Genomic DNA, 16,376 nt, shown 5'->3' with positions numbered 1-16,376 from the left:
CCAATACCAGACTAGGGCTGTATGGGCAATAGTAGTATTAATTTATACTGAATTAGATTGGATATTGTATGGAATTGAAATATGTTGCAATCTGGCCTGAGTCACCTGAGACAGGGAGGAATAGCAATTTAAGAGATAAAATAAAGACCAAGTGATAACAGGAGCATACATATGTAAGCCACAGCTTCCCCCTTTAAAACAGGTTTGCCACATGAACCAGAGGATGGGGTCCCAACCTGTATCTGTTTTAAAAGGAAAAAAAAACATTCATGCATGCATTTTTCATACTGGACAAAGTAACTATATATTGGGTACTCAGATACTTGGGTAATGAAACGTCTTGTAAGAAGCAGGCACAAGAAGGATCAACATTCAGGTGAGTCACTTCTGTGCCTACCTAGAATCTTCTTCATAAAAAATTGAATAGCGGTTAAAAATTACTCTTTTGATTACTTCCATTCATGCTGAAAGCCCTGCACCATCGTTCCTCACAAAACCCACAATACCCCTTTTGTCACAGTTGTCTTAAGTCACTGTGTCACATCAAGTGCAGCACTGGACTTAAGAAATGGTCCCCAAGATCACTTGCAGAATGAGAGAGGATGCTCAGCTACAACAGATGCAATCCACATAGTCAAATATATAGCAAATTAATCTGGGAGGCTCTTCCTAGTGCAAATTGCTCATCAAAATCCCCCTCCAAAAGAGCAGTACCATAGGTAATTTCTTGAGCAGACAGATTGGCTTTGCTTTTGTTGATAGTAAGTAATATACCTAGGGATGTGCATAAACTGGTTAACGAGCCAAAATTCAGCATGAACTTGGCCCAGTTTGTAGCCCCCAAACAGTTACCAGACTTTTGTTCAATTTGGCCATTTGGGCCATTGAAACCTATCAGCTGAGCCATTTAACCCACCCACTGTTCTCTCCCCTCCCCCATTTCCAAGTGAGGAGAAATAAAACAGACCATTGAGGTGGTTTGCAGTCATTCAGCCTAACAGATGATGGGCACACCTGCCTTGCTGTTTGCCTGAAATAACTGCAAGCCATTTAAACCTAACAGCCTTGTGGGTTCTCTATCAGCTATTAGGTTTAAATCTATCTATCATCTATTTCACTCATCCACTCATTCACAGCTTCTACTTCCAAATGGAAAGAAGTGAAATGGACCAATGAAATGGCTAACAGACATTTCAGACTAACAGTGGATGGGTGTACCTGCCCTGCTGTTAGGCTGAAATGACTGCCAGCCATTTAAGCTTAACAGCATGGCTGGTCCACCCATCAGCTGTTAGGGTTAAATGGCTGCAAGCCATTAAACACATTCATTTCACTCCCCCTTTAAGCAATAGGTAGGAGAAAGGGGGTTAAAAATGGCTGGTTCAGGAAAATTCTGTTTCAGTTCAGGGTCTGGGGATTACCCCAAACCTCAAATCAAACTGGAATTTTTATGTTTGTGCCCATTCCTAAATACCCTAGTCTTAATGAGTGAGTGCAAACACATGTTGCAGCACTGATTATTCAAGAGTTTCAAATGTGAGATCTTTTAGGAAAAACTTCAAAATCTAGAGCCAAGTCAAAAGATGAATCTTTGACTAGAAAAGAGATTAGAAAATCCAAAATGAGGCTCTTTTTCAGCTTCCTTTATAGCTCCTATGAAACAGCTCTATGCAATTTGAGTTCTCCTTATTTCTTGAGTTTTCTTCCAGAATTGGAATGTCATTATCATTTAATTGCAGAACAGCATACTCTTAGGTGGAATCTCATTTGCCAGCATGACTGTTTTGGAGTATGATAAATGTGAAGGCCATTGCATTACAGCTTGTGACAGCATGAGACAGTTGGTGCACTATAGGAAAAGTAGTTAATGCATAAGAAACAGAAAATACTCTGCCTCCACAACAGTAATTCAGAGTGAGGGCATAGCAACTGGTTTCATTTGACCCAAATGAGTTATTGTCATGAAATCATTATCAGTCAGTAAAAATGGAACCAAAACTGCATTTTGTGAATGAGTCAGAAAACTACCATGGGAAAAGAGTATGCATTTACACAAAGGCAGGGATTTTTGTGTACACTTTTTGTGCATCTCTCCTTCCAAATAATAAACTCACTGTGAAAAAACTGAAGCTGTAGCTCATGGCTGAAGCTGTAGCTCATTCTTAATACATTTTTCTCCCCATACCTGAAATCAAATCATTGGTATGGGACATAAGAAGGTAGAGACAAGTCTCATTAGGTGAGGGAACATCTAACAATAAAGCAGTGCTTCATCTCATCCAAGTCTCTTCACTCTAAGCAGGGAGCTGCCTGTTTCATGCTGTGAAAGACTGAGAGACTGTAGGTTGAATTTTCACAAATGCTCATAATATTTTGCATTTGTATGAAATGGACTGAACCCAAGGACATGATATACATGATGACTGCATTGTATAACTGACAGTTACTCAACTAATTTAATGTATGTGTGAATTATTCCTAATAGAGTGAACCACAAATGTTATCAATGGAAAAATGAAGGGGAAGTGGACTTTAATGGAAAAATCAATATGACTCGAGAAATCATGATCTGCTTATTAAAATAACAGTTTTCCTCCTTTCTTTTCAGCTAGGTTACTTAAATAACTGAATGGTTTGTTCGTGCCCCCCCCCCCCAGAAAAAAACAGTGTTATATTTCAGTCACATAAGAACAGCTACCTCTTGTGGCTAATTTAAGTGAATTTAACAACTATTTCACAGCTCATTGGAGACAATATTCACAACAATTTCAGCAATGTCTTCTACTGAAATTGTATAGTAGAAAAAGTTCAGTTATCTGATGAAATACAATATTAATTCAGTAAACCTCATGCACATGGAGTATTATCCAGCCATACATTATTCTAAATTTAATTTCAATTGGAATGTTAAGCAAATTGGATCATACCCACCATTTGTTCTTGTTGTCCATTTCAACAAGTCACCAAAAGGAACTAATCAGGGCATTAGTCAACCAATCCCCCCAGGAGTGTAATATTATTTCTATATTTTTCTCCATCCAGTTAACTAGCAACACATACTTAAAAGTACTGTGCCTGCACCACACATTTCCATAGGCAATTCAGATTTGTAGTGCTCTTCTATATGGTGTCTTCTGAATATTATTCAGTGAGCAGAGTCCTTCAACAGCACTATCGCCTTCTGGGTATCAGTAGTGACTCATGAGTTATATTTCGAAATGGTTATGAAGGAGGGAGTTGATTTCTCTTCCCCTATGGCTTTTTACTTTATCAAACAGAAATGAAATGATGATAGCCAGTAGATACAGGCCTTCTCAGTCTTGGCTCCCACCTGGTGGAATGAGCTCCTGGAGAAGCTGTGGGCACTGTGGGAGCTTTCAGCATTTTGCAGAGTCCTTCTACCAGGCCTATGGTTGAGGCCGGCATGGTGAGGAAGATCTGATGCCCTCCTCCCGTGTTAAGAATGTAAGCATCCGCCATGTGATCTGTGCTCCCTCCTCCTACTCCTGTATTAGATTTTTTTTTGGGGGGGGGGGTTAGGGGGTTGTTGACCACCATGGTTTTTAAATGTTTTAGGAGTCTGTTCAGTTTTGGATGAATGTCTGGAAGTGTTTTAATAGGGGTTTTAAACACAAACAGGAATGTGTACTAGCTGCTGAATCCAAAAACTACCATGCACAATGAAGAGGATATTTTTATTTGTACTGGGGGCATGTAGTTTTGCAGTCCTGCAGCAAATGGAGAGGGGAGGGGGGAGGGCAGGTGTGAGGGCAGTCAAAACACTACTGAGACTGTTGCATGCTTCTTCCTCCAGACAGGCTTGGGATTTGCTGATCTCCCTCATCCCGAAGTAAATCTGACAAAATCTCGCACCACCTCCTGTACAGTCTCAGGTTGCTGCCAACGTCATGTGGAAGCAGCACTAAAACCTACAATGAGAGGCTGTCCAAGGGCAAACTACTCATGCAGAATCGGTCAGTGTTCAGATTCTGGGTGTAATGTAAGGTACATCTACAGAAGGCATTAATCATGCATCTCACATGTCTTGCCTGCTAAGATTTCTGAAATGTTGAAGAAGAGCCTCCTCAGAGATGACCCTTCTGGCCAAGACTGCATAATAACACAAACATATTAAAAATTATCTAAAGTCTTCTTGCTCCACTAAGCTTCTGTGAACACACCACAATTAAGAAACAATCTTTTAAAGAAGACTGTATCTGTTGTGGGGGTTTTTTTTAGTACCTGTTGTGTTGAAATTGTTTTTATGACACAATTGTTTTTACCTGCTAGCGGCTTCTAAAATTTATAGGAAGTAATATTTTATGTGAATGAATAAGAACACGTAAAAACACTGAAGGCACTGCCACACTTATTTGTTTTTCAGTCCAGAACCAGGAGAATCATTCTGTGCTATGGATATAATGTGTCCATAGATGCAGAACGTTGGAGTATTCATTTTGAACAATTTAACAATAGCCACAGTCTAGGATGAAGGTCTCAAAACAGAATCAATGAAAAATGTACAGCTAAAATGTCAAGCAGGCTCTGAAGCTTTGTCCTTAAATGCTGAAGCACAGGTGTGTGTGTGGGGGGGGGGGATATCAAATCTGTGAAATAATATGCCAGCTGTTTATCTTGGACTACTATTCAGCAGCATATTTTATTGACCTGTAGCTACACCTCTGTCATTTAACCCATATTGGTGATAGCAAATTTTGCTCACATCTAGCAGACGTGTTAGTAATCTAGGCACTACAGATGCTCCGCTATGAATTTGTATTTAAAAAGCTTTTTCTTGAAAAATAAAAAAAATAAGATAATCCTAATGTTTCACCTTGATTTCAAACGTTTAAGTTTTTTTTGCACACATGAAACAGCTTCCATCCCTCAATAAAAGCCATAAATAAAATACACAGAACAATGACATTAGTAAATACATTTCAGAGAATGTCAGCACAATCAAAACAACAACACAGTTTTGAAGACTTCAAAAGACAAAGAGTCAGAGATCAGTAGAGCTCACAGGAGACTTTCAAGAAGCCAACAATGTCAAAAATCATCTGGCAAGTTTACTGAGGTAGCACCACTTTGTGCACCTTACAAGAACTTAGCCATAGACAGCGTGTTACACCTAGGAGTGCCAAACTCTAGGTGGGGCCTAGAGACCTCCCAGAATTACATCTCATCTCTAGATTACAGAGATCAGTTTCCCAGGATAAAATGGCAGCTTCGAATGGTGGGTTTTATGGCAATATATCCAAATGTGGTTCTTCTCTGCATACTCTAAACCCAAATGTCCAGGAATTTCCCAACCCACACTTGACAACCATACCTTCCTCTAGTTATCCCTCTCAAAGGGTGAATGGCCATCACTGAAACACCCATTGCTCTTAATGAAGTGAAGCCAATCTCCAAGAAAAAAGGGAACCCTCCAACAAGAATGGCTGTCCTAAGTCAAATTATTGAGCCAGCAGGAAATCATGCTGCCTATAGCACCAAACATGGCATTCCAGACTTCATTCAGGAGTTGAATGAGTTGCTACTGGAATCCCCGAAATCCCCAAGAAAATTCTGGAAACCAGCAGTGAATCACCTTCATGGGCTCACACCTCTGTGTAATGGGAAGGCATCACCAACTATTTATTTATTATTGAACGTATATGCCACCCCTTCTGGCCAGCCTACTCGGGGTGGTTCACAACAATAAAAATACACTTAAAACTGAACCAGAATAAAATAAAATAATCAACCCCAACCCACCCCCGCCCACCGGCATGCAGTGGCTGGAAATGCCACCTCCCATCAAAGGTGAGGTAGTTTGAGGGGGGAGCCCAACTGATGTTCTGTCACCCAGTCTCAACCAAATGCCTGGTCAAAGAGCTCTGTTTTGTAGGCCCCGCAGAATTGTGAGAGCTGTGACAGGGCCCTCAGCTCTTCTGGGAGCTCATTCCAGCAGGCTGCGGCCAAGACCAAAAGGCAGATCTGTCTTGGGCCAGGGACCTCTCTTGGGACAGAGACCACTAGCCTGTTTAGTTTCACAAAGTGTAATGCCCTGCTAGGTATAAAAGGAGATAGGTGGTTCTTCAGGTATGCTGGAGACAAACCACTAATGGCCTTGAATGTCAAAACCAATACCTTAAACTTGATCTGGAAAACCACTGGCAACCAATGCAGTTGCCACAGCACAGGCTGGATATGGGTCCTTCATGATGTTCCAGTGAGGACCTTCTCAGCTACATTTTGTACCAAATGCAACTTCATGGACAAGGATAAGGGCAGGCTAGCATACAGTGAGTTACAGAAGTCTAGTCTGGAGATTGACAGATTAACCATCACATGGGTCACAGTGGCTAGATGTTCCGGGGCCAGGTACAGTGCTAGTGGCCTTGCTTGGTGTAGGTGGAAAATGCCAACTTGGCTACCTTCATGGCCTGAGCCTCGAAAAGAAGGCATCAAAGGACACCACCAGATTACTGTCTACAGGTGCAATCTCAGACTACACTCCATCCAGCCTAGGAGACGAGCTTCCTGATCTGAACCCTTCCTCCCCAACCACTGGACCTCCATCTTGGAAGGGTTCAGTTTCATGCAACTCTGCTTGAGCCAGACCATCACTGCTTCCAAACAACTGGCAAACATATCCAGGGGGGAATCAGGTTGGCTGTTCATTAGGAGATAGAGCTGGGTGTCATCGGCATATTGATGACAACCCAGCCCATACCTCCAGCTGGGCCAGAGGGCACAAACAGATGTTGAATAGCATAGGAGAGATGACTGCCACTTGTGGGACTCTAGATGACAGTTGGTAAATGTGTGATTGCTCCTCTCCATGGCAACCCTCTTTGTTCCCTTCTGGGCAAAGAAGATCAGTCATTGTAAGGCTATCCCCTGGCCCTGGCAAGGCAGTGGGCTAACAACTTGTGGTCAATGACATCAAGTGGCCCTGACAGATTGAGCAACACAATGAACACCAACCCGCCTCCATCCTGCTGATGCCGGAGAACATCAATAAGGGTGACCAGAACCATCTCCACCCTGTGGCCAGATTGGAAGTTAGACTGGAATGGATCAAGCAGCAAAGTTTCCTCCAAGAATGTTAGGAGCTGGTCCACAGTTGCCCTCTCAACCACCTTCTCAACTAGATCTTCAGCAGATAGTGCTCAGACTATGACGAAGTATTCTGAACATGACAATTCAATATATTGGGAATTGAGTATTTTATTATATACACATGGTCTGTGCAGATTTGTCAGTAAATCTGTTTCAATTTAATCTAGCTAACAACAGGACTTTAAAAGATTTAGCCTTGGGACTACCAAGGCAACCACTGTATTAACACCAACTGCTTAGGAGAATTCATCCTTTCAATATAAACATCTGTCTTTTGCTAAAATTGATTGATGTAGCCCATTTTCTTAATAAGCCACAAATTCCTGTGAATTTAATGAAGATTAATTTATAAAGGTATACATGTAGACTAGAAAGCTATGTGTTTTACAGCATATACTAGCACTATTCTATAGGAGAATATTAATATCTATTTCCTACCAATATTAGCAGAACTCTATATAGTTCTGTTTGGTAAAGACTCCTTAATGCTTGACAACTCATGATATGATTAGACAGGACATTCACATTTAATGTGTGGCTCAGGTCTCACCTTATAAATAGTGTGTGTGTGTTAGGGTTGGGCATTTTGGCGCCCAAAGCAGCTGGTCACTCCCGACGCAGCCAGCAGGTGGGGAGGGGAGGTGCGGGAATCAGAGTGCTGGTGGGCGAGCTCCATGCCTACCTGTGTGTGCCTGCTAGTGCACTGATGCCCGTGCCTCCCCCCCCCCCCCGCGGAGCATTGCTGGCTGCATTAGGAGCAACCGGTCACTTTGGGTGCCAAAGCACCCAACCCTAGTGTGTGCAAGTCTGTGTGTGTACATGCATGAGAGAGAGAGGAGGAGAGGCTTCATTTTCACTAACAGAAAAGGGCTATATTTTACTGCTTGTTTCACATACTCTCTTCCTAAACAGACCCTTGCTCCATGAATGATGCGTGTCGTGTAGCCAGGAGAGCTGAGGATTCTCTGGCAGCCAGGCAAGAGATGTCCAGAGGTGATTTATCATTTCCTGCCTGTGTCATGACTCCTAGTGTTCCCTAGAGGAACAACCACCCCAATCTTTGGAGATCTCCCATCCAAATATTAGCCAGGGTTGACCCTGCTTAGCTCCTGAGATCTGAGTAGATCAGGCTTGCCAGTTTTTTTCATAGATTCATCAGCAGTGAGGACACAAAATTGATAAGACACACTTCCTCTTTCATACAAACAGTAAGAAAGAAATCTTAGCACAACTTCTACCGAACTGTTATTTAAATATTATTATTTATTAAATATATATATATATACTAACCTCCAGGAACTGGCTAGTATTCAAAACAAATCTCAATCATAAACTTAGATCATATTTAATACTTACCCCTGGAGGGCTTTTTCTCCAAACCAATCTCCTTTTCCTAATGTACGGAGAAAGATTGGATCTTCCCCAGGAGAATCTTCCCGAGTAACATTTACCTGATCAGAGTGATAAAAAGCATATCAGTTTTGAAATATTGTAGCCAGAGTTACCAGGTGGAAAGTCTTCTGTTCAGATCTCAGCTCAGTAATGAGTTCTTTGAGTGGCATTTGATAAACCCCTCGCCTACTAGTGGAACTATTACAGCAATGCATCTATGAGCAGCAGGGCAAACACTGAATAAATGCTTTATTGTTGTAACTATCACTGAAACATCACCAGTTGTCTACCTAGTTTCCTGCTGACAGCGGATACCTCCTGCTACCATTCATATTATTAAGTGCTACACGAAAAAAGTGGACGATTCCAAAATTGTAACAAAGGAGAGACAGAATCTGTCCAGTGGCTTAATTAAGTAAAAGAAGATAAAAAGTCATTCCAAATTCTGCCCCACAGTACTCAGAAGTTGGGGTCACAAATGCACCTGTAATACTAATTCAGATACATTTTTAAATCACATGGCAGTCTATGCCTCCATCTTGGGTCCCTTTTTGATCTGGAACACATCTTCTGGCATAGTACCTGGGATGGAAATGGCACTCATACCCCCAGCGCATGGAGCACACTGGAAGAGGCTGGGGCAGTTGCGGGATGCAATGTGGGCCACTACAGGAGAAGGCAGGGCCACCACCATGCATAAATTCCAAATTTTCAGTTGCACAACAAAATTGGAGACCAATGATGCCTTAAGGAATGATTTATTCAAGGTGTGAGCTTTTGTGTGCAGGCACACTTCCTCAGACAATGGAACAGGGATAAGTAAGTATGTAATGTAATTTAAAATCTAACTCTCTGGTTTCAGGACAGGATAACAAAGCCAGCACGGCTTGTCACTTGTGGGGATGCCTCCATGCTTGGGTGGAAATGGATGGGACTAGCAACAAATCTCGTTTAATTACTTCTTTTCACAACTGGGAAAGTGTCTGCCAGTAATCATTAACTTTAGCAGTTTTATTCCCCCAATATTTTTTGTGAAGGACAACCCAAAGGACTGATTTGCTTTTCTAGCAAGGAATTATGATGCTGGTTATTAACTTGCTACTAATTTAGTTTATTTTAATCTCTGTTATTTTATGATCCCTGTTCCATTGTTTGAGGAAGTGTGTATGCACATGAAAGTTCATGCCTCGAATAAATCTTTGTTGGTCTTAAAGGTGCCACTGGACTCAAATTTAGTTGTGCTAATTCAGACCACTTGAATCTAAGTTTGCAGTTGATTTTACTAAGCTGAAGTTATCTGTTCACATAGATTTAACTTCTGATTGTATGCTTAACATGTTTTAGTTATATCCAGTGCTAGGGTCTTGATGTTCAGTAAGCATTACTGAACAATCTTTGCCAGTTCCACTTGGCTTTCACATTAAGCAAATATTTAATACTAAGTTCCTATCCAGCAAGTGATTGCCAGAACTGCACACAGAGAACGCCATTTAGAATAAGGAGACATGGGTGAAATGAAATGTTTAAAATATGGCATTAGAACAAAATAAAACCAATAAGAATAATAACATCATAAAGTTAGAAGGCACCTCTGGGGTCATCTATTTTAAACCCCCCCCTGTAGAATGCAGGAAATTCACAACTACCTGACACCCACATTGACCCCAATTCCATGCCCAGGTGATGGCCCCTCGCCCCCAAAAAAACAATAGTAAGAGAAGTACAAAACATAGCATAGAATCAGGTGGGTAACCATGTTAGTCTGAATACACAGAACAAAGTTTTAGTTCAATGGCACCTTTAAGACCAACATGGTTAATTCTGGTTATAAGCATGGAATTCAACATTTTTTCTTTCACAAGCACAAAAGTGTGATGTGGCCTGTGTAAGGTGCTGTGCCAGAAGCCCATGTTCTTCCAGACATATCTTGTTGGATTAAAGCCACTGTGCTCATATGTTCTGGGATCGTTCACAGGGCTCAAATTTAGAAAAGGTAACATGGAATTTTGTTGTAACAGCTATGTATCCATGTGGTCCCTGCAAGAAAAATCCTACAGTGTGCATGTCGCTAATTTCCCATTGGAAAGGCCAGTTTCCATTGCCACAATGGTTAATTACAACGGCTATTTGAACAAGTCGTAATAGCTAATTAAACAAGAAATATGGAAACTTTCTTGACACTGCATGAGAAAACAGGACAGCTGGTACTATGTTCCCATAATACGCAACCCACTGCACATGACATTTACTTGAAAGAGCGTGTCACAATAACTTACCTTGCCCTTGCTGATTATGAAGAAAGTATCCCCCCGAGCACCTTGCCTGATAATGTACTCTCCATTTTCATAGTGTGTCTGCAGAAAGAAAATGTACAAAAACAAGAGGAATCAGCCTGAAACTCAACTTGCAGTTCCCCAGTTTTGAGATCAATAGTAGGAGGGCAACAGACTTAAACATGATCTATCCAAGACTGTCAATACATTGGCATCAAGAAATAAAACAGTCAATAATTGCCATCTTCCTAATTGACTCTTTTCATCTGGCGATATTATGCAACATTATTACTCTCTAAAGCTTCTTTTCCTTAATTCTTTGTGGTAATGATTCTGTTTTTCACTTTGGGGGGCAAATGACTAATTCTGCATTCGATTTACTGTAAATAACATTTAAGTCATTCAGAAAAGGAATAATACTGATTATCCTGAGGTTAATTTTGTACCAGGGAATGGAGGCACATAAACCCAAATAGAGAGAGATGACAGTATAGCCTAAACCCTTAAATTAAATATTTATGATCGGCATAATGTTACAAGTAGGGATGGGCATGAACTGGAGAATTCCAGTTCACTTCAGGGATTTGTGGTATTCCTGAAGTGAGTCCTGAACCCAAATGACCCAGAAGCCACAAAATGAACTGGTTGGGTTTGGGCCAGGCTGGTTTACTTCCCCTTCCCACTTAGAAGCAAAATGGGACACTAAAATGGTTGTCAATAATTTTGGCCTCACAGCAGACAGTTGTGTACTTTCAAGCAGGAGGCAGTAAAATTGTTCCTTGAAATGGCTTGTGATCATGCAGCCTCATAGCAGGGCAAACAAGCAAAGTGGAGTACTTAAATGGCCTGTGCCCCAGGTCCAGGAAATGTTTGAGAGAGGTACCTCCTTTGAACCTGGGAGGGGGGCATGAACTGGCTAAATTCATGGTGGATTTAAGGTCATGAATCAGTTCATGCCCATCCCTAATTACTAGCTATTCCAAGATGGTTTAAGAATTGGAGATTACAAGTGCTCCCAGCCTTCTTAGATGGGGCCTGGAGCTCTGGAATTAGAATTTATCTCTAGACAACAGAGATTAATTCCCCTGGAGAAAACAAATCTATGGAATTATCTACCACTGGGATCCTTCCCTTCCACAAACCCTGCCCTCCTCAAGCTCCACCTCCAAATCTCCGTGAATTATCCAACTCAGACTCAGCAACCCTAATATCCATCAAAGCCCATTACAAATTGACTAGCACACACCACCACACACTCATATTGCCATCCTAAACAGGGTTATACACTTCTGTGCCCATTGACATCAATAGAAAACATGACTTTGGATCTATCTATCTATCTATCTATCTATCTATCTATCTATCTATCTATCTATCTATCTATCTATCTATCTATCCATCTATCCATCCATCTATCCATCCATCCATCCATCCATCCATCCATCCATCCATCCATCATCATCCAGAATTCTGTGTAGATACCTGTAAATGTATTGTTGCAAGCCTCTACGTGATGGCTAAAGATCTCCAGGTAACAGAGATCAGGAGAAAATGACATCTATGGAATTATCCACCAAACCCTGCACTCTCCAGGTTCTGCCTCCAAAACCTCCAGATATTTCACAATCCAATATGGACAACTCTATGTATACCACAGAATTATCCCTCTGAGGCATGTGAGACAGGCTTGCGAACCAGCATTATAAACACAACATCCACACACTGTGATTGCTTGAAATTGCTACAGCACAGAGGCCTTGCCATGGAATAAATGGTTTGTATATAGTTGCTTGTGACACAAAGTTCAATTTTCACCACCACCACAAAACTGCCAACTCTGTTTTGCAGTGACATGGTGGACTTGGAAGTTCAGGCTGGCAAGTGTGTAATGAGAATGACTGCAAACACAGCAGCTGAGCTTTTGAGAGACCACAGTGTGACAGCTCTGGCTCTAGTCTAGTCCCACAGAATGGCAGGTGCTTTACCTTACTAATGCTTTGACAATGAACAACCTATTGAATTTCTTTTAAAAAGTATTTGCATGAGATGTGATTAAAGATGCCATGTACTGCAAATATTCCCCCCGGCCAATTATTACCTTACTGTTTCCTGCTATAATTACTGATCAAGATTAAGCATTTATGTTTGATTTTTCCAATGCTTTAGCTAACAATTAAATCAGCACCACAAAATTATATTTGGCCAGCTTCTTGGATGGATCTGCAGATAGTGTACTGATGTCAGTGTGCGCTGGTGATCTGCACAGGATCAACTCATGTGTCAGTCCAAGAATACGGATTTCCTTCCTTATTCCTTCCACTCTGACAATGAAACAAGTCTATCAGTAGATATTGTAGGCCATTTCCTCAAGGCTTTCCCAGATAGACTTTCTAGGTCTCTCTGGGCAACTGGCAGGGAATGTGGGAGAGGGACTTAGCAGAGGCAGGAGGGAGGCCCAGGCTATGTGGCCAATGATATGGTAATGCCACTTCTAATGTGTTCCAGACATGACTTGTGACACCCTGGAGATGCTTTGGCATTTGTGCAAAAACTCTATGGTAAAAATGGCTTCTACCATAGAAATACTGAAGAAGAAGAAGAAGAAGAATAGAGTTGGTTCTTATATGCCGCTTTTCTCTACCCAAAGTGGCTTACAGTTGCCTTCCCTTTCCTCTCCCCTCAACAGACACCCTGTGAGGTGGGTGAGGCTGAAAGGGCCCTGATATTACTATTTGGTCAGAACAGCTTTATCAGCACTGTGGCGAGCCCAAGGTCACCCAGCTGGCTGCATGTGGGGAGTGCAGAATCAAATCCAGCTCGCCAGATTAGAAGCCTGCACTCTAGTCCTAACCACTATACACACCACCACACCACCACTAAATTGCCCAAATACCAGATCATCACCTGGACATTGCTGACATGATGATGTCATTTCCAGTACCATTGCCACATTGCCAATGACAGCCTGCTCCTGCTAAGGCCCCCTACCAGCCAGCTGGTCAGCAGCAGTGCTGGAACTGGGGGTGGGGGAGCAGTAGCGGGGTGGGGTGGGGGGAGACCCAAGAGTAGGTGATCTGTGTCTCCAGTAGGGGGCTGGCAATCCCATTTTCAGACTCTGTTGAAATGGCATTTTCCAACACAGCTGGTTTTAGTGCCATTAGACATACTTTTTTTGGGGGGGGGATCACATACAAACTAGCATGGAATAGTTTTGGACTGGGGTACCCAGACTGCTGTTAATTGCTGATTTTCTATTTGAACTAATCATAAGCATAACTCACAGCCTTAAGAGTGCTGGGCTGCTGCCAGGAAGGTGCAAGCATTCATGAAAACAAGATCTGAACACAGCAAGGCCTATTTTCAAGACCATTTACATGCTTCTAAAACACTGTTCACACATTACAATGAATGTGCATTAATCTGTCTATACTTGACTGATCTTTTTTGGAACCCCAAAGGAACTTACAAACACCTTTCCATTCCTTTCCCTACAACAGACACCCTGTTGAGCCTCACCCAGGTGAGGCTGAGAGAGCACTGAGAGAACTGTGAGTCATCCAAGGTCATTCATCTAGAGGCATGTGGAGGATGAGTGGGAATCAAACTTCTCTTTCCAGATGAGAGGTCACCACTTTTAACCACTATTCCATACTGGCTCCCTTTAAGAAACATACATTAAGAAAGTCTCATATTACATTCAATGCACACCCAGTTGAGTGTGTGATTAAAATTCCATATTTTTCCAGGTACTGGTGCCTGGTTTCATTTGCAAAGTCAACATATGCTTGCTCTTTCTTCCAAGAAAGGGAAACACATACATGCAGGTTGCACATACATTCTCTGAAATGTGTGAACAGGGATATAGTTCTTGTATTCATTGGTTGGAAACACAGAGATGGAGTCATGTGCCTCCCACATATCTCCTTTTTATCCTCATGACTGAGGTATAGCATTACAACTGATCCTCTGGAATCACACCTGTTCTCCAGAAATCAGTTCCCATCAGAAAAAAAGTAACAGCTTCTATGGTGCTATAGCCCGGGGATCATCAACCCCTGGTCCACGGCCCGGCCACGGTGCCGGGCCACTGGCAGCCGAACCTGCCTCCCCCCCCAACAGCGAGAAGGATGGGAAGAGGCAGATGCGACCGCTGGCACACCGGCGACGCAAACGCGCAAGCATGTTTGCGCAACCTGGTGGTGAAAACACGCATGTGCGGCAACTGCGCATATGCATGTTAGTGCCGCCTGGTGGTAAAAACACAAATGCGTGGCAACTGCGCATGCATGTTTGTGCACAGCTGCCGCGCATGTGCGTGGCACCCAGGCTGTTGGCCCTCCCCTCACCCCCAGAAACGGTCCCTGACCTCAGAAAGGTTGGGGACCACTGCTATAGCCCACTGAGGGTCCTCACCAGAAGCACTGGACTATGCCTGCGGAAAAGGAATGGATCCCCAAGGGAACTGAGGTCCAGAAATATTTAGAAATAGTAAAGTTATGTGCTTTATTTTGAGACAGAATTAACAGCACAGCAGTTCCTTTATTGCGCAATATAAATAATGTGTTCATTTATGAGAGTTAGGGTTATTTTTTTTAATTCAGTAGAATCAGGATTTTTTCATTAAAGGAAATAAAATCTAGAGAGGCCTTAATTAAACAGATATTTATAGTGCAAAAACCGTACAGACTCTTGCGCTTATTATTCCCTGAACTGATCTGGAATACCCGACAGCCACCCACCACTTTCTGTTTTGCAGAATGATATGCAGTTTTTTAAATTTCATTTTGCACAAACTGGTAGCATGTATTATTACCTGTAACAAACTATTGAAATATCATGGAACTAAGCTTCTCAACAATTAGCATAACCAATGGCTTCACTGTTTCATTACTCAAAGTAGATATAATTCCATTTGTACCTTTAGATTCACTACCCTTGAAACAGCAGAACTCCCTACTCCTTTGATCGCATACATCTCCATTCCCCCCTCCCCTTTGGCTCATCTCCTTTCCAAAATGGGCACTGCCTCTCTTTTCAGATGCCGCATTCTTAATCATCCCAGTTGCCCTTCTGTGAACTCCAGCCAGTCATCCAATATCCTTTCAGAGATGAGGTCACCCATATGGCACGTAGCATTTCAAGCCAGGGCGAACCATTGACATGTGTAATGGCATTATGATGCCTTTGGCATTCCTCTCCCTGCAGCATTATGGCGCTCACGTCCCAAAGCACTTTCCGCAAACAATGCTATGTGGCATAAAAAACCCTCAACAGATACAGGTATAGCTTATTTTTGTCTAGGAATTTGGATGACAGTCTTGAAGTGAATTTCCAATTGTGATCCTGAATTTCTAAGGTTAGGAAGGGCATTGGAAACCATCTACTCTCCTTTAAGGGATTAATCTACCAGTTGCCTTGAAACAAATGGTTCGTTGTGATGTCCTGCCTGGAATCTGGGACGGTCCTCACATTTCATGTAACCCCAACTAGGATTTAACAGTGTGGCCAGTAGAACCTCAGAGATACTCCATTTGAGAAAGCAACAACAGTGGAAGGCTTTGGTTAATGTGCTTTGAAGACATCCCAGTATACTTGGATGGT

The 16,376-nt window shown here is 42.2% G+C and overlaps 1 protein-coding gene across 5 annotated transcripts in view; it reads right to left on the bottom strand.

Annotated features, from left to right (window-relative positions):
* Positions 1–16,376, bottom strand: part of PRKG1 (protein kinase cGMP-dependent 1) — an 850,812-nt gene that overhangs the window by 183,582 nt on the left and 650,854 nt on the right. For all 5 annotated transcript variants that reach the window (XM_077350392.1, XM_077350391.1, XM_077350390.1 and 2 more), the window contains exons 6-7: positions 10,779–10,856; positions 8,467–8,561 (exon numbers count right to left, since the gene is read on the bottom strand). In XM_077350392.1, the coding sequence (XP_077206507.1) occupies positions 8,467–8,561; positions 10,779–10,856 (173 nt within the window). The remainder of the gene's footprint in view (positions 1–8,466; positions 8,562–10,778; positions 10,857–16,376) is intronic.

This window comes from Paroedura picta, chromosome 8 (genome assembly GCF_049243985.1).
Source record: "Paroedura picta isolate Pp20150507F chromosome 8, Ppicta_v3.0, whole genome shotgun sequence".
Lineage (NCBI taxonomy): Eukaryota > Metazoa > Chordata > Lepidosauria > Squamata > Gekkonidae > Paroedura > Paroedura picta.
This window is presented reverse-complemented; position numbering and strand designations above follow the sequence as displayed.